Source organism: Pantherophis guttatus, chromosome 1, assembly GCF_059756535.1.
Source record: "Pantherophis guttatus breed Tessera chromosome 1, ASM5975653v1, whole genome shotgun sequence".
Classification (NCBI taxonomy): domain Eukaryota; kingdom Metazoa; phylum Chordata; class Lepidosauria; order Squamata; family Colubridae; genus Pantherophis; species Pantherophis guttatus.
In genome coordinates, this window is record NC_142063.1 from 349,202,109 (window position 1) to 349,219,299 (window position 17,191).

The 17,191-nt window shown below is 59.8% G+C and overlaps 1 protein-coding gene across 2 annotated transcripts in view; it reads left to right on the plus strand.

Moving 5' to 3' along the window:
- The window catches only part of RTN4RL1 (reticulon 4 receptor like 1), a 30,534-nt gene extending 21,053 nt beyond the window's left edge, over positions 1–9,481 (plus strand). For both annotated transcript variants that reach the window (XM_034424491.3, XM_087883495.1), the window contains exon 2: positions 7,498–9,481. In XM_034424491.3, coding sequence (XP_034280382.2) covers positions 7,498–8,816 — 1,319 coding nt within the window. In that variant the 3' untranslated portion in view covers positions 8,817–9,481. The remainder of the gene's footprint in view (positions 1–7,497) is intronic.
- Positions 9,482–17,191: the final 7,710 nt, after the last annotated feature.

Here is a 17,191-nt window from a genome sequence, read left to right on the forward strand (position 1 = left end):
CCAGTCAGATGTGAAGCCAGGATGCGTTCCTGGGAGGGAGGGTTCTATTAACACGCCCCAAATCGCCATCCTAGATGTGGCGTTGCACCCACATGTGCCCACACCCCTTGCACTAGTGCCCCTGCTGGGGAGGCTTCACGGCCTCACTGCCCCCTTCTCCATTGGCCAAGGTGGCACTGGGGAGGGGGTTGGCCTGGCCTTGCTGGCTCCCCTGCAAACTGCAGCCCACTAAACACCCACCCTTGCAGAAATGCCAATGTCGCCTGCGTATTGGGGTCCAACCTGGGAATAGGGCAGAGGGTGCAGAAGACAAAATATGCCAGGATAGGAACTCCTGCCTCCCCATGGAACAATGGAGGGTGGGGTGTCAGCTGTTGCTGCCTCTCCTTTTCCTGCCCCATTCCTCCCAGCAGTCTCTTCAGGAGGGGGTGGGGGTGTCCAGCAGTCTCTTCAGGAGGGGGTGGGGGTGTCCCACAGCAGGTGCTGTGATCTCACAGTCCTTCCACCTGGCACATGGAAAGCTGGCATGAGTGAAACCGCTCCCAGGGAGGAGAGAGGTGCCACATAACAGTCGAGAGGCCACGCCAGTAAGTGGCAGCCCAGAGAAAGTGCCCGATGGCACTGTCCAGAGGCGAGGGCTCCACGCCAAGCTTCTTTTCCTGAGCGCAGGCCCACGTGGTTTGGCAGCTGAAGAAAGATGAACCTGGCATAGCTGGCATTCTGGTGCCCTTGGCAGCACCAGAAGGGCCTCCCACACATTGGCCTGGCCTTGGAGGGGCTTTGACGGAGGCTTCCAGAAGCCTTGGATCCCCTCTGGCCATTCAGACGCCTTTGGGTGCCCGTGCAGGGAATGAGGGCACCATCAGGTCCTCCCTGGCATAGAGGTAGACTGCCACTGACCCCGGTGCTTTCAGGCCGCAGCTGCTCTGCTCCCCACGAAAACAAGGCCAGAAGGAAACGCTCCGGCCGGAGCTTCCGAGCTGCCGCCGCCTCTTTCCAGCGCGACTAGCAGACCGCGAGAGCTTTGGCCGCCGCAGCCGCATGCCGAGCCCCTCGGGCCGTGGGTCCCCGGGGCCTGTGGCTCCTGCCACGTGAGGAGCGGCCCAGAGCGAGGCGCGGCCTCCCCCGCTCCGCAGCCGCCCAGCTAATGCCGGCTTAAGGCCGGTTTTGCATAAATGAGCCGAGCACAAAGGAGCCGGGCACTTCACGGGAAGAGCCGGGGAGCTGCAGACGTTGCGCTGAGGATCAATGCTATCAGTAGCCATCAGGCGGGGAGCGAGCGGCAGTCTCCCCCCCACCCCCTCCAGGCATCTCTGCGTGGCCCTCCAGCCGCCGCCGCCGCCGCCTCAGGGGGGATGAAAGGGCCGCCAGCGAGGCGCTTCAAAGGCTGCGGCACCTTTGGAGACCGGCCGGGGGGCCCGATCCGTGCCACCCCGCCCCGCCCGGAGCCCCTGCCTTGGTTTCCCCGCTCGCCTTTCCTTCGGCTGGAGCTGAGCAGCGGCGGGAAGCAAAGCAGCAGAAAGATTAGGGCAGAAAGAGGTAGCAGGCGCACACACGTGCAAAACTGGCTTCTGCCTCTGGGTTTGGTAAGAGACTTGGGGGAAAGCTTGTTTGCTCCTGGCGAAGAAGCCCCTGGCATTTCTACCAAGACCCCCTTGCGCAGCCACCAATGGGGGCAGGGATTCGGGGATGGAGAGAGAGAGAGAGACCACCAAAGCAACCACCCTATGAAAGTTGGGGCCAGCCGGGCTGCAGCTGTTCCTCCAAGAGCCTCTCGTGGCTGTGAAGGGCTCTTCTGAGCCTGGAGGGGCTTCTCCGGGGTGGGGGACAGCAAGTCACATCTGGTACATTCAAGGCTAGGAAGGGGCGGGGAGCCAGTGGTGCCAATCTGGCAGAGAAAAGGATAGAGCAGAAATGCCCACACAGGGTGCCGGATGCTGTGGTCCCATATGGGGCAGGGGGGGGGAGGAAAGAAGGCCCTCCACACAAGGAAGAAGGCCGAGGCTCCCAAGGAGCTGATGGGTCCCAGCCCCACTGTTCCTTGGAGGGTGGGTAGAAGACACCAGGCGCCAGCCCCTCTTCTAAGCTTTTAAGTGGCAGCAGGCCCTTCTCTCCCAAAGGTTGGGGCAAAAGGAGCTTTGGGGCAGAGGAGGATGTTGAATGGGCCTCTTCACTGATAGTCTTGAGTCTGCTTGGTTTTCAAGCAGCAGCCCCCACCCCACAGTCATGGGGGGAAAGGGTGTCACCCAGCTGAAATGCAGCTCAGGCCAGGTGCCCGAGCACAGGGCCTTATGCATTGGGGGGGGGGCTTTAAGGACATTTGCACTGTGCCCACTTCCACCCCCAGGCCACACCTGGAAGCTACAGCGGTTGCACCTCCCCATCCTCCTCAGCTGATCCCCAAGACAGAGGAGCAATTGCTGGAGGCTCTGGCCCTGGGCTCTTTCCTGAGACACCTGCATAGGTGAGCCTCGGCACAGAACCAGGCTGCCTGCCTTTGCCTGCCGAGGCTGGTCCCTCCTGGCCGCTGCACTCTCAGGAGAGGCAGGTTGGCGCTTGCTCGCTTGTTTCTGCCAGGGCCTCTCCTGCAGCAAGAGGCCACCTGCCTTGGCAGGTAAACAAGGATGGCAAAGAGTTGGGAGCAGCAGCAGCAACTCACGTTCGCAGGGCCACCATGGCAACCGTGTGCCTGCCCCAAGTCATCCAGGGCCTGGCACATGCCAGGTGTCACACGCCGCACCTGTTTGTCTCAGGGCCGTTGCGATGCCATCGGGGAACAGTGGTCATAGCTGTCAGTGCCAGGGGCTGATTGCTCTCTGGTGGCTTTTGGACTGGCTGGTGCTTTCTCCCTTTCCCCCTCAGAGGGGCACCCCAGGTGACCTGGATGGGCTCCAGAAGGAGTTTGGGGTGCCCTTGAAGCTCTGGGGGAACCTGACTGAGGTCTTGCCAGTGCCTGGAATTGCCCTACCTTGCAGCCTCTCCCTGGGCATCGGACCAAAGTGTTCCCTGTTTTTGCAAGAAAGTCCAGATGTCCAGAGCACATTGAACTGGGCCAAGGGAGATCCCCGTTAGAGATGAAGTGGCGATCAGAGTTGTTTCTTTCTTTCTGCTGCTGTTGTGTTGGCTGATGGTCACCTGGTGGCCCCTTTCAAGGTGACCGCCAGCTGTTGCTGAGGTGGGAGGAGTCCCAGGGCCACATGCAAGGCCAGGGGGAGGAGTGTCCCCGGCATCTGGCAGATGGAGCTACTTGAATTTGTGCGCCTGGAGAGCGAAGGAGTCGTGATCTGGGTGGGGTGGCTTTGAGGAAGTGGGCAGGACTATATAACCTGGCTACCTTTAGAGACCCCCCGTCGGGTGAAATTCAGCCGGTTCTATCCAGCTCAGGCGAACTGGTAGCGGCAGCTGCGGGAGGCTGGCTCTGCCCACCCGTGCAGACGTCATGACGTTGCTTTTTTGTGTCATTTTAAGCCTCTGCGCATGTGCAGACAGCGCAAACAAACCAGTAGGGAAAGCAAGTGAATTTCACCCCTGCCCCCACTCACTCCTGACTTGTGGAGGTGGCTCCGGAGTGGGGCGTGGGTGGCTCCGTGCAGCAGTGGCCGCTTTGCTGAAGGGGGGACATTTTTGCCTGACTTGTAGCAATACATGGCCTCCTCCAGAAGCCGCTGCTCGACCCAAATAATCCTGGATTATTCTCCACCATTCTCCACCTTCCTTCTCGAGGGAAGCCATCGAGAAGGTGAGTTAGCTCTTCGGGTGGTCCAGAAAGAGAAGCATAACCCCAAGTACTCACCCCAAGTCAGGACCCCGAGCAGCTTCTGCGAAGGCCAGACTGGCTCCTTCTACCTCACCTCCATCTTACTTGGGTCCTGGCCCTGAAGGCACCAGGGGCTGCCCCCTAGGTTGGCTCTGGCTTTGCTGGCCTGAGAGACCGTCACCCAGGGAAGATCTGATGGGAGCCCTTTGTGTGACCTCCAAGCAGTTGGGGCTGCAGTGACCAGGCAACTACCCTAACTGTTCCCAGCCTCTCCCCTCAGCCTCCCCCAACCAGAGAGCACATTCCTTTGAGGGAGGATTCTGAAAGAAACCCCCCCCCTTGGTCCTCCACAGCCACACAGGCCATTCTGTTGCCCAGCAAGGAGGGCCTGAGCTTTCTGCAAGGGAAAGGAGGAATCGGAGGCTGGGATGAGCAAGCCTTTCCCCCCTCCTCCCCTCCCCTGCAGGCCGGTGTGGCACCTGGAGCGGCTCCCCTGGCACTCATTTGTCTGGCTTAGGGAAAGGGCCCTGGGGAGCCCCTGGGCTGGGCAGCCTGCAAGATTCAGCCTGTCCAGTATTGATTTTCCCTATTATTACACTTCAGATTTATGGCCGGCTTTAAAATTGCAATAAGTGGCGAGCTGAGAGGTGGGGGAGCAGGGGGGCTCCCTTGTGTCCTTGACAATGGCCTCCCATCCCCTCCCGCTTGCTAGGAGGGGCTGCATGCGCAGAGCAGGGCAGGAACACCTCCTCCCTTACCTTCTCCCCCCCCAGGCAAGAAGAGCTGTCTGCATTCTCTTTCCTGCAGCCCCTTCCTCAATAAATGCTCTCCTCAGGGGCTGCTGGGACGAACAGGCTGACTCCTTCTTTCATCTTTTTCTTTATATGTACAGAATTTATGCCCTCCGTGGCCGAAACAGACTCCTAGCGGGTTACAGTCGGTTACAGAGCAACAAAAAAAGCAGGCATTTAAATTAAAACGTCCACAGCAGCAATCAAAATAAAACCATATGCCAGATCCTAACTTCAATAAGTCAGGACCCATAAAACCAGGTTCTCAGGGTGCCCGTCATTCACCCTGCTGGTTTCCTAAAGGCCAAACCTCCCGGAAGCCCTGAGGTCAGTTTGGGCCGGAGGGGGCCCTGCATGCCCATCCATGCCAAGCTACCTGGACCTTTCTCGGCAACAACCATGGCGGCTAGGAAGCCGGTGCAGCAGGTCCCAAAGGGCCGGGCTCTTTTCTCACCAACTGCTGTTTGCAATCCACGTTTCCTGGTTTCCCTTGAAGTGGGGATGAGCCAAGGGGGCACCTGACCTAGATCTGAGGTTGAGCAGAGACCCTCCGAGGCCTCTCAAGGGGTCCCCAGTGGTGCCACTCAGCTGGTCGCCCTCCGCTCACACCCACCTGCCCATGCTTGGAACAAGCGGGCACCCTCCCCTGCTCACGAGGAGCGGACGGGCAGCAACCCAATCTGACAAAGGGAAAGCCCTCCCCTCCTCTTCCAACCAAGGTCTCTGGGTTCTGGGGGGGCCTTGGGGGGGCCGTGCAAGTGGCAAAGGGGAGCATTTGCTGCCCTCCGCAGCAAAGGCCCGAGGCTGCCCAGTGCCACCCTTGGAGGTCAGAAGGGCTATTAAGCCACAGCTTGCCTGACCAAATTGGGCAAAGACCAAATTACCTCATGATTTTTATGCTCCAGCCTGGCCGGGCGATTACCAGAGGAACAGCTGTTGCTCCATCAGAAAGCCTAATTCCAAACAGCTGGCCTGCTGGCTCTCCAGGGTGCCACCCTTCGTGGCCAGGCTGGCTGTGTGGTTATACAGCCAGCCTGGGGGGAAGCCAGCCCCTCCCTCCCTCCCTCCCTCCCTCTCAGGAAAGCCCACTCAAGGCTGGGGGAAGGAGCTGCCTGGCTTGCTTTCCTGAGGAAGGGGGTGGGGGGGAGGTCTGCCTTCCAGCCCCACCCGGGCCAACCTTAGGACTGCTTTATTCCCCAAACGTTTCTCCCAACCGCTTCCAGTCAAGGCGTCCATGGGAGTTTAGCCGCCTTCACTCAGAAGCAGGTTAAACCCCAGAGAGAAACGTGGTAAAACTACAGAGGGGGGGGGTGGTCCTTGGGCTGGAACGGCTGGCCTAGTCCTGTTGATGCTTTTGTGTGCAAAGCCCCCACCCCTAGACAGGGGCCGCTCTAGTTCACCGGTGGCCCCCATAGCTCCATCTCCTCCCCCTTCGTTGTCTGTCTGGAACTGCTTGGGAAAAGTTGTGAAAGGGGCACCCCGAGGGCATCTCAACCTCTCGCTCCCCGCCCTTTGACTTGGAATCACCGAGGGAGAACTGGGGGGAGGGGGGGCACAGTCCCTCCCGGGAAAGGCTGCCCTGCTGAGAGGTGGCGATAAAAACGCGAAGGACAGTAACCAAAGCTGCGGGACTCCGGCGACCGACTCGCAGAGAGGCTGACGACTCGTGTCCACGGCCGGGCCGACGGGGCTCCCGGCAGGCTCAACCCTCAACTACTCGCGGCGGGCCAGCGAGTCCGCCCAGGCGGGAGCCGCTCGGCCAGAGCTACTCGGAGCCCACCTGGAGAGGCCGCCGGAGCGCTTCTTTTCGCGGGGCGGGCGGGCGAGACGACCATCCCCTCCGGGCTGTCCGTCCGTCCATCCCCCGAAGCGCCACGGGGAGGTCGAGTCCGCCTTCGCACGAGCAGGGTCCCCGCGGTGCCACCCCATTCCTAAGAGGTCTGTAAGGGGCGGGCATAAGTGCACCAGCTTTCCTTCCGTCCCTGTCCTAATAATATTCCTTTTTACTCTTAATTCTTTTCATGTATTCACATTATGTTTATACTCTTACCTGTTATCTTATATATGCTTGACAAACAAGAAAGAAAGAAAGAAAAAGAAAGAAAGAAAGAAAGAAAGAAAGAAAGAAAGAAAGAAAGAAAGAAAGAAAGAAAGAAAGAAAGAGAAAGAAAAGGCGGAGGGGATTCGCGTGAAACGCAACCCAAAGCATTCCCCCCCCCAAAAAAATATGAACAATTCTGCTCTGCACTGTGTTGGGACCAAGCAGCCAGAGTGCCTGGCATTCTGGGCATTGTAGTCCCAGGCTTGGGGTCAAGAGAAGGAGAAACCTCGGGGCTTCCTGATCGGTTCGCTCCACACTTGCCTTCCCACCCCAGATAATCTAGGGGGCCCCTGATTTTAGGGAGCAGCGGAGGAGGTCGAGGGTATCTCGCCCATCCCCCAGCTCACTTGTTCTCCCAACATAAGTGAATATTTAATGGGGAGATTAAAAACCAAATGGCAATTAAAGGTCTTTTGCAGTCGGATGCTATAGCAACCTTGGTGCCACTTGGCAAAGGGCAGGGCATTAATATTTCAGAAAATAAATAATAGATTATGTCGGGGGGGGGGGACTGGCTGGCCTTGATCCTGCTCTTCTTCTGCAGAATTCAGGAATAGGATGCCTGGGAGACAGTCTGGAAGGGCAGCAGCTGGTGTGGGACCGAGGGAGGAGGGGGAGTCTCCTGAGGGGGGCACCACGGCTTGCTAATGGGGGGTGATGACCTCGCTGCTGGTCTCAGAAATGAATGCCCAGGAGACCAAATTGGGATTGGGAGGTGATCTGGCTGGCTTTAGGGCACAGGAGAGCCCAGGCCGCCCCTTTCAGGAAAGGGAGGGGGCCAGCAGAGCCTGGGGGGATGGTGTGTGTCCCTGGACTCCACTCACTCTCTGGCCCTTTTCTCCTTGCAGGGCGAAGCCTGGAGTTCTGCCTGTTCCTGCTCGGCTTGGCGATCCCAGCCTTTGAGGGCTGTCCCAGCGACTGTGTCTGCTACCCATCGCCCATGACGGTCAGCTGCCAGTCACACAACTTCCTGACCATCCCCGAGGGGATCCCGGTGGACAGCGAGCGCATCTTCCTGCAGAACAACCAGATCTCGCTGCTGCTGCGTGGCCACTTCAGCCCCTCCATCGTCACCCTCTGGATCTATTCCAACAACCTGACCTTCATTGACCCCGAGGCCTTCCGCGGCTTCAGCCGCCTGGAGGAGCTGGACCTGGGCGACAACCGGCACCTGCGGGAGCTGGCGGCTGAGACCTTCCAGGGGCTGGTCCACCTGCACGCACTGCACCTGTACAAGTGCGGCCTGAGCACCCTGCCCAGCGGACTCTTCCGTGGCCTGCACAACCTGCAGTACCTCTACCTGCAGGACAATCACCTGGGCTATCTGCAGGAGGACCTCTTTGTGGACCTGGTCAACCTGAGCCACCTGTTCCTGCATGGCAATCAGCTCCGGAGCCTCCAGCCCAACTCCTTCCGGGGCCTGGTCAGCTTGGACCGACTACTGCTGCACCAGAACCGGCTGCAGAGCGTCCCCCGGCTGGCCTTCCATGACCTGCGCCAGCTGACTCTGCTCTTCCTCTTCAACAACAGCCTCTCCGAGCTGCAGGGGGAGGCCCTGGAGCCCCTGGCCGCCCTGGAATACCTGCGCCTGAATGGGAACCCCTGGAGCTGCGATTGCCGGGCCCGCTCGCTCTGGGACTGGCTGCGCCGCTTCCGGGGCTCCAGCTCCTCCATCCCCTGCGAGGCCCCCCAGCACTTCCATGGCCAGGACCTGAAGGAGCTGCCGGCTGACACCTTCCGGGGCTGCTCAGCCTCGGAGTCCCTGCACCAGACCCACGGGCCCCGGCTGCCCCCCAGGGACCACCCGCCCCTCCTCTCTTCCACGGAACAGAGGGAGGGTGCAGCGGGGGGCCACGTCATCCAGTCTGGGCAGCGCCCCGGATCCCGCAAGACTCTAAAGAACTGCACCAAGAGCCGCAACCGGAGCAGCCGGCCAGCCTCTCTGGGCCCCTGGAAGAGTGCCGAAGAGGCGCAGGACCTGAAGCACCAGCCCAACCTGGGCCTGCTGCCCAAGCCGAAGGGCAAGTGCCCCCGGGCCCCCGTGCTGCCCCCCAGTGGAGTCCAGCAGGCTGCGGGAGGGGGCCGGAGCTCAGGCGACTGGGCCACGCTGACCTTCCATGCTGCTGTTCTCGTCTGGACCCTGGCCTTGGTGGTGATCTTCCGCTGACTGGTCCCACCTGGAGCCATGCTGACCCTCTGCTCTTGGGCACCAGGGTGTACTCTTTTTCCCTTTGGGAAGGGCTTGGCCGTGTGGGGCAGCCCCTGCCACCGGCCTCACCTCAGCCCAGTTGGCTGCTGTCCATGGCTACCCAGGCATGAGATTGCTCAGTTGGGACTGTCTTGAACCCTGGGTGCGAGTGGTGTGGGGGGTTAGGAGCCCTGCTAGCCCCTGCCTGATGCCCCAGCTGAGCTCCCACAGAAAGGCAAGGACGTCCCTGCCCCTCCCCAGCCGGCCTGGAGGGGCTCATCCTGAGCAGGGCGGCAGGCTCTGCCCCTCCCTGGCCTGTCCATTCTCGGCCTGAGGAGACCAAGCAAGGCCCCGGAGACCCCAGCCACAGCTGCCCAGCCAGAAGGACGCCTGCTCTCTTTCAGCTTCAGTAGGCCGGGGCTCCTGATGGACGGGAGGACCCCCATCTCCCCCTTGCTCAGGATGCATCTTCAGCCCTGGCAGGAAAGACCAGCTGCCGGCCGGACCCCCCCAGCCCACAGAAAGCCAGGCGGGCTGACTGGTCAGAGGGGGAACCTCAAAAACCTCTTGAGCGAAAGGTGTGTCCGTTCTTTTGTAACCTCTGTGTTCACACATAAAGTAAAACCGGTGCACAGGTTCCCGTCCTCCTTGGCCAAAGATGTCTTGCGTGATGCGCTGGGATGGCAAGGATGAAGCCAGGAGCTCGAGACAGGCAGGAGGCAGAAATGGGAGGTGGGGGGGGGGAGACCTGCTTCAGCGTCTGGCTCTTCCTCAGCTAAGTAGGGTGGGGGAGGGCAGATGGGAACCCTGCCGACTGGGGCTTGGAGCCCCCCAGCACAAAATGGTCCTTGTGCAAGGAGTGTTTGACCATCTCTTGGGGACAAAAGTTGGGGGTGGGGGATGAAGAGACTCCTCAGGGACGTCTGGAATTATTCACAACTTGCATTCTGGGAGGAGGTGGGTCTTGAGCTCCTGCAGGGGGATTGGTGGGGCGGTGAGGGCTGGGCCTGCCTGAGAGTGGGTGGAGGCCGTTAGGAATGCTGCGCTGGGGACCATTCTTGGATGGTGAATAAAGGGGCGGGGGGGGCAGGAAAAGGCCTTTGAATTTCAGCAGTTGGGCAGGAGCACTGAGCAACAGGCAGGCCAAGCCAAGCCAGGTCCAATTTTGGGGAGTGGTCAGGCCTGCCTTGCACACCTCCTCTAAGACCCTCCCATCCTTTCTCTTAGCACTGGATGCTTCCCAACCCCCGCCCCCCCAGCAAACGGGACCCTCACCACATGAGGGAATAAAGCATCTGCCTGAAACAGCCATGGCTGCTGCCTCCGGGAAGGAGGGGGAGAAGCTGGGGAGACAGGGGGCTCTCCCCATCCCAGGAGCTTCAGCCCACCTGTTTCCACACAGGGTGGAGACAAAGAGGGAGGGAGGGGGCAACATCATACAGGGGGCCAGCCAGCCACATAACTGAAAGACCAGAAACGCAGCAGGAAGTGAGGAGAGGAAGCGGCAGAGAAAAAAGCTTGAGGGTCCCAGACTGGAAGCCCATCTCCCACTCACCATCAGGGGCAGAGTGAGTGCGTGGGGGGTGACCCACTGGGCTTGGGGGGCCCTGCAGCAGTGGTTGGCTCTTTCACAGAACAGTCTGGAATTGGGGCAGGCAGGGTGGGCAAGCTCTGGTTGGAGGTCAGTTTGTGGAACTTGAGCTTCAGGGGAGCATGTAATGGAGTGGGGGGTCCCTGAGGCACGTGGGGTCAGATGCCAAGTGGGCATCAAAGTAGGAGGAGGAGGCTGCGTTGGATGGGGGCTCTCCCTTCCCCGATGGTCTGCAGCAGGGAGTAGACCCCTTGGGCCTCCCCCCTTAGCTTGATGGTCCCAGGGCCCTTGCTCCCCACCCCATTCTCTGGGGCCCACCTTGGTATGCAAGCTGGAGGGCTGCTTTCCCCAGCCCCACACATTGTCCACTGGGCCATCACAGCAGCAACAGAGACTGATTGGCCTTGTGCCCGGGACCGGCCCAGCAGCTGAGCCACCGGAAGGAGCAGAGCCCTGAGCAGGGAGCTATGATCTGCAGAGGGGCCCCTGCCAGGCTTCCCCCAGTCACCCGTCTCGGGAACATGAGAACCAATTTATGCCGTCAGATGGGTCAAGAGGGGTTTTCCCCAACCCTGGCCAGAGAGCGAGAACTGCACCATCAATGTGACCCCAGGAACTAAAAGACGTTCCTCTCCATGAAGGAAAACAAGCCTCTAGTCCTCATCCATCCAAACAGAGATTGTGTTTATTATGAACTTGGAAAATGCAGAGCAGCATCACATTAAGCTAGAATATACTTTGGTTTTGATCTGTGATAGATTAGAGCTCTGTCAATAAACTATGGCTTAATGTCGCTGTTAGTGGGGACCGACGGTGTCTCTTGCCAGGTGTGCATCTCCCCTTGAGGCACAGTGGGGGGCGGGAGGCAAGGCCTGCACATCTGCATGGGGAAGGTGAGTGGCAGGTCCTGCTGCTACCATCTTCCTGCAGGGGCCCCACAACAGCTGGAAGTAGTTTTCGGGCAGGGGGGGCTTAGCCCAATGAGTTGCCAGCCCAGCCTGGCACAGCCAGCAGCAGGTGAGCCAGTCATCCTCATCGGCTCAGAAGCCCACCTGGGCCCCAGGATGCCTTGCCCAGGAGGCGTCCTACTTGGACCAGCCAGAATGGGAGACGTGGCTCGGCAGGGAGTGCCCAGCTCGACTGGCGACAGGAGCTGGGGGTGTGGATGAGGGTGCCCAGGAGGGAGGGGGGCTAAAGAGTAAAAACCTGGCTTCAGGTGGAGGTGAAGGAATGTCCCGAGACCTGCAGAGAAGGAAAAATAAAAGACAGGACGGAATGTCAGAATTTGTCTCACCTCGGTTGTTCGTTCAGAAGGAGCCATCCAGAGGTTGGAACTAGTTGCGTTTTATGTTTTTAGAAACGGCAATAATGGAAAACCAGGGAACAGTTGGAGAAAAATTGTGCAACACTCAGAATAAACGAGGTCTGGGGGAAAAGAGTGCCAGGACAATGGAGTGAACGGTGGCCAGAAGAGGCGTGGGCTGAGCCTGCCTTTGGTTCCAGTGGGGGGAACACAGAGGGATAAAAGAGATCAGCCTTCCCCACAGGCGGTAAAACAGGCCGAGAAATGTTTTGTAAAAATCTTCTAATAGTTAGGATGAAACACTGCTTGGGGGTGGGGGTGGGGAACCCTGTTTATCACAATGATCCTGGGGTGCCTGCCTTACAAGAAAGCCCCCCCGCCCAAAAATGGGAAAGTGAAGATTTTTGTAGAATTTGGGGGCCACGAGACAGGAAATATTCTGGATCCACATGGCTGGCCAGTTCTGGGGAAGCTGGGCAGGTCCTTGTCCTCTCCCTCACTTGGCATTATTTCCATTTTTTTATCCTTAGACAACATGGGTCTTTCAGAGGGGCAGTAAAGCTCTGAAGTCACTGGGGGTTGAGAAGATGAGGGTGGGAAGTGGGGCTTCTCTAGACTGCGACTGTCAGGCTGCCCCTGGGGTGGGCTGCTCTTCCTTGGGCTAGACAATATGGCCGGGGGGCTTTGTTAGGGGTCAAGAGGGTCAATTGGGGTCTGGGATTGGGATTGGGCCAAAAGAGGAACCCAGTGGGCCTTGGCCCTATCCAGAAGGCCACGTGTGTGTCTGTGTGTGCATGAGAGTTGTGGGGCTTGCAGTTTGTTTATTTAGGTTTATTTTTTCCACTACAAATATCTGGTCTGCTGTGCGGAGTTAATCTTTGTCAATGAGTGAAAAAGGCTGTGTTGAGGAGGGTGCTTATTGTGCCCACCCTTTCCACGGGAGACCTTCTGCTGACCTGAGGGGTATTCCATGCACGCCACTCACCCCTGGATTCCGGAGTCTCACCTGAACTCAGCATTCTGAGTATTTGGTCTACAGAGACAAGGACGGGGGAGGGGGGATGTTAGGTTGTGGAAAAGGGCCCAGACCCAGGATATTTGGGGGTCTGGGGAGGGAGGGGGAAGGCTGCACCTGGGGGGGAGGGGAGCCAGTATGAGCTTGGAAGCTAATGCGTGTGTGTGTGTGTGTGTGTGTGTGTGCGCGTATGTGTTTGCTCTCTTTATCCTGCAAAATCACCCTGGGCTCCCTCTAGGTTTGGGTTCTGCTGAACTGTGGCTGGTTCAGAGCAGTTAGGCAGAACCTGCAGCTCATGGTGGCTTGTTCCAGAATCATAGGTTTAGAGGGGACTTCTAGACCAGGCCGGGATCTCCAAACTTCTGGAGAATTCCCCAGCCAGCCATGGGAGTTGAAGTCCACAAGTTGACCAGGTTGAGACATGGGACAAGGTGATCCTTCTGGGCCCTTCCAACGTTTACCCTCCCTCTCTTGGCCCAGAGAAAGGCTTGCGAATGGGTGACATGAGAAATGGGAAAACATCCAGGCCTTGTCAAAGAAAAGAAAACATGAATAAAAAGAAAGGCTGCTTAGTAGATGTGAAATGAATAAACCTTTTTTCCGGGCTTTGGATAGCCCCAAAAGGCTTCAGCACAAAGGGGACCCAGGTATTCGCACAGGCTCTTTCCTCTGTTTTCTCCTGGGCCTCTTGTGTTTCGGTCCCTCTACACTTCCGTCTCGTTGCCTTGGAGGTCGGGCATTGCCCACAGATGACTGTTTGTGTAACACAGCTAGCCTGGGGTGTGTGTGTGTGTGTGTGACTATTTGGTCCCCGGTTCTCTGAGTCAGGTCACTTGGGTGCTCTGGTGAAGCACCTGCTCTCCTCCGGATGTTTCCGGCAGCCCCCAAGCATTCATTCGTTCATTTCAAACGTGTATCTAGTTGCCCAATTCTGGGCAGCTCCCAATCAAAAGGAAAAAAATCATATTAATACCATAAAAAATAAACACATTAAAAACAAACAAAAGCAGCAAGTCATACCTCTGATTTCCAGTCATCTCATCTTATCCCAGTGCTTGGGGGGAAAGTCGGGTCTTCAGAACTTGACAGAAGGCCGAGGAGGAGGAGAGCTGCCCAGCTTTAGGGGCAGTTCCATGGGGTGGGGGCTGGCAGGTCAAGGCTTCCTAGCTGCCATCAGATGGCAACATTCAGGGGAAGGAACTAGGTGTGTGCCCACCCTATCTGATGGGATATGGTAGATGTGCTTAGGGAAAGAGGGTCCTGCAGATAATCTGGCCCTGGGTCATGCCGGGCTTTGAGCGGCTCAGCTGCTCCCCTCCTCAAAAACTCTGCCTTGCTTCAGGCCCCTCCAGTCCTGCCCAGATGCAGGTCACCCCTCACCCCTCCTTTCCCCGTGAAGAAATCCGGAGGGTGTGTGGATCCATCTTTGGAAAGCTGTTCATTGTGGGGGAGGAGGGGCCTCCATTCCCTGGACAGGCTTCAGCACCTGCTCACCTGGGGAGGCCACAGTTGGAACACTCTCCTTGGCTGGCCTACTGGGCTGCAGCCTGTCCTCCATTCCTTCTGGGCAGGAGGAGGAGAACCAGGCAGAGAGCGCCTGCCAGGAGGGTCCCTTTCCTGCAGAAAGAAGCCAGGCCGGTCTGCCTGGGAGGGGCTGGCCTGGCCTTGCAGCAACCAGTTGCCTGAACAGACAGTCCAGAGGTGTCCCTCCCCCCCCACCTGCTGATGCATCAGGACCTCTGCCCCAGAGAGCAGGAAAGCCGTGAGCCTTCTGGCTGGGTATCTCCCTGCGCCCAATGGGGAAGGGGACGGGCAGGCCATGAGTGGGCCTGGTCCAAGGTGGTCTTCTGGGACTCCCATTGCCACCGGGTTGGAGGCGGCCAGTCACTTGGGTCTGCAGCCCCCTTTGGCTCCTGTTTTGACCCTGGCTGGGTGGGAGGAAAGGAAAGGATGCGGAGTCAAGGAAGGGAGGGGAGGGGACTCTGCCCAAGCAGGTGAGTCTGTGGGGCCACAGGTGCTCTAGCTCGGATAAAGCTGTGGGGTCCTCGGTGCTCCCGGAGTTTGGTGGTTTTCTTGTAGACCTTTCATTACCAAACTAGGCAACATCATCAGTGCTTTGGCTTCTTCGGGGCACAGCTGTTTCCTTCTCATTGGGCCCCGCGGAGGGCTGAGCCACAGGCAAGACGGCCGCTGTTTGTCCCGCAGCTCTCCAACTTGACTCCAGCCGTTGGCCGCCGCCGCTTCCCTCGGCCAAGCATCAGCGGAGGGCGCGCCGAGGCCCCGCGGGGTCTGGCGACGGGGTGGGGCTGTCCGTTTGGCCGACTGGGGCCGCTCAGAGTGGTATGTGTGTGTGTTGTGTGTGTGTGTGTGTGCATAATTTGGGGCGGCGTCCCTCATTCTGGAGTTAAACAGGCCCCATTTGGAGAGTGAGGCGGCCGGGGATGCGGGCAGCCCAGCGGGGCCTCGCCTTGTGCCCGGCGCGACCCGACCGAGCGGGGCTGCAGGGAGTCGTGGCGCGCCCAGAAGAGCCGCTGGCTTCGCCCCCGCCGGTCTCCAGCTGGAAACCTCCGCGGCTCGGTGCCAAGATCGCCGGCGGCGAGTCCCTGGCGCTATTCCCGTGCCGGAGAGCGCATGGCGGCCCCCCGACCCCCCAGCGGCGCCCCCGGTCGCCTCCCCCGCCAGGCGTTAAATCACCTTCCTTTCCCGCGGCGGTTTATCATTTTAATAGGATGCCGTAAAATACGGCCTAATGCAACACGTAAAAAATGGACACATCTTCTAATGGGAAGCTTTAGAGAGACGGATGGACTCATTAGCCGCCCGGCGGGCGAGGACCGGGACCCCCCCGCGCTCGCCCCGCCGGCTCCTGCCGCCGCCCCGCCAAGACCCTCGGCCTCGCTCCAGGGCCCCGCCGGAGGCTCGGGGAGAGCGGCGCGGCCGGGGAAGTTCCTCCGCCTTCCGCGGAGCCCGGGCCCGAAAGAACCGCGCCCGCCTCGGGGCTGCTGCACTCGGCGTCGCGGCCGGCGGAGGGGAAGGCCGGGGCTCGCTCGGCGGGCTGAAGCGGCGGCTGAGCCGGAAGGCGGAGACTCGGACGGCCGCTCGTGCGGTGCCCGCGGCGCTTCCCCGCGCTCCAGCCCCGCTTAGGGCTCCGCTCCGGCCGGGCTCTTCTCGGCTCTGGGCTGCTGGGCCGGAGCGGAGCCCTATGCGGGGGATGGGGGGGGCGCTGCAGGGGCGCCGAGCGGGCGTGGGAAGCGGGGTCCGGGCTGCGATTCACAACCTGCACCCCCCCCGCTCCTTCTGCCCTTTGCGGAGTTGGGGCCGGGCCTCGGGGGCTTCGGTCGCTGCGGAAGTTTCCGCCGTCGCCATGGCAGCTCTGCCTCCCCGCCCAGGCGCGCTCTGGCTCGGGGCAGCCCGGGCAAAGCGAGGCCTTCCCGAGGAGGAAAGCCGCTCCCCACACGGGAGCCGCCCCAGCAGCGGTGAGGAATCGGGCATCCTCCGCTCGGCCTCCCCCACCACCGCCGAAGAGCGCTGCTCCTCCGGCCGGCCATCTCGGGGCAGGCGCAGCAGCCCACTTCAGCGGCTGGCTCCCCGCCCAGCCCAAGAAAGGGGAGCCGAGCCTGGGGCACAAAAGGCGGGGGGGGGGCATGGGGCGAGGCCCCTTGGAGCAGGGAAGCCCCTCCCAAGCAGTCGGAGCTCGGGCGCCCCCCACCTTTGCAGAGGAGGCAGCCGGGCTGGCAGCGTGCCAGCCCCCCCCCCGGTCAATACAGCTTTCTCCTGCAAGCGCCTTTTCTGGAGTGTATTAATTACATTGTCGATATCTGTCTGTTTCATTAGTGTATTAAATACATGGATCAATAATATTTATATTATCCAGAGACAGTCCGAAGTGGGGGACAGGGAGCTGCAGGGCGACTTTGGCCCCCGGGATGGGGGCAGAGCGCTCCACGGTGGGCAGCACCAGCTCTGATCCCACTTCAGCCCCCCCCCCCCCCCGTGCTGGGAATGGAAGCGCCTGGTGGAAAACGGGGTCTCCACCCACCACCCGGAGGGAGGGTTCCCTTTGTCCTAAAGTTTCTGGGCAGCCCTTTTTTTAGCGTCCGAGGGACTTTGCCAGGAGGGCAAAGCACAGGAGCCAGTGGGCACAACAGCCAGGGCAAGGGTCATCCAGAGAAGCCCCCCCCCGTTGTTTCAGGATAACCGTATTGCCCCCTCCCCCGTATAGCACCAGGTAGCTGCAGACTGAGCTCGGCTGATTCCCCCTCCCCCCCATCAAATCGCAGCCCCATCTTGGCACCTGGCAGCCTGGGCTGCACCACCCCCAATCAGCAGCTTGGGCACAATGAGGGAAGGTCCCCCCAAGTGAGAATCCATTATGGAAAGTAATTAATTGCTTTCCAGTAATGAGAAACAACTGGCGTTTGCATAAAGAGAACTCCAAAAACACC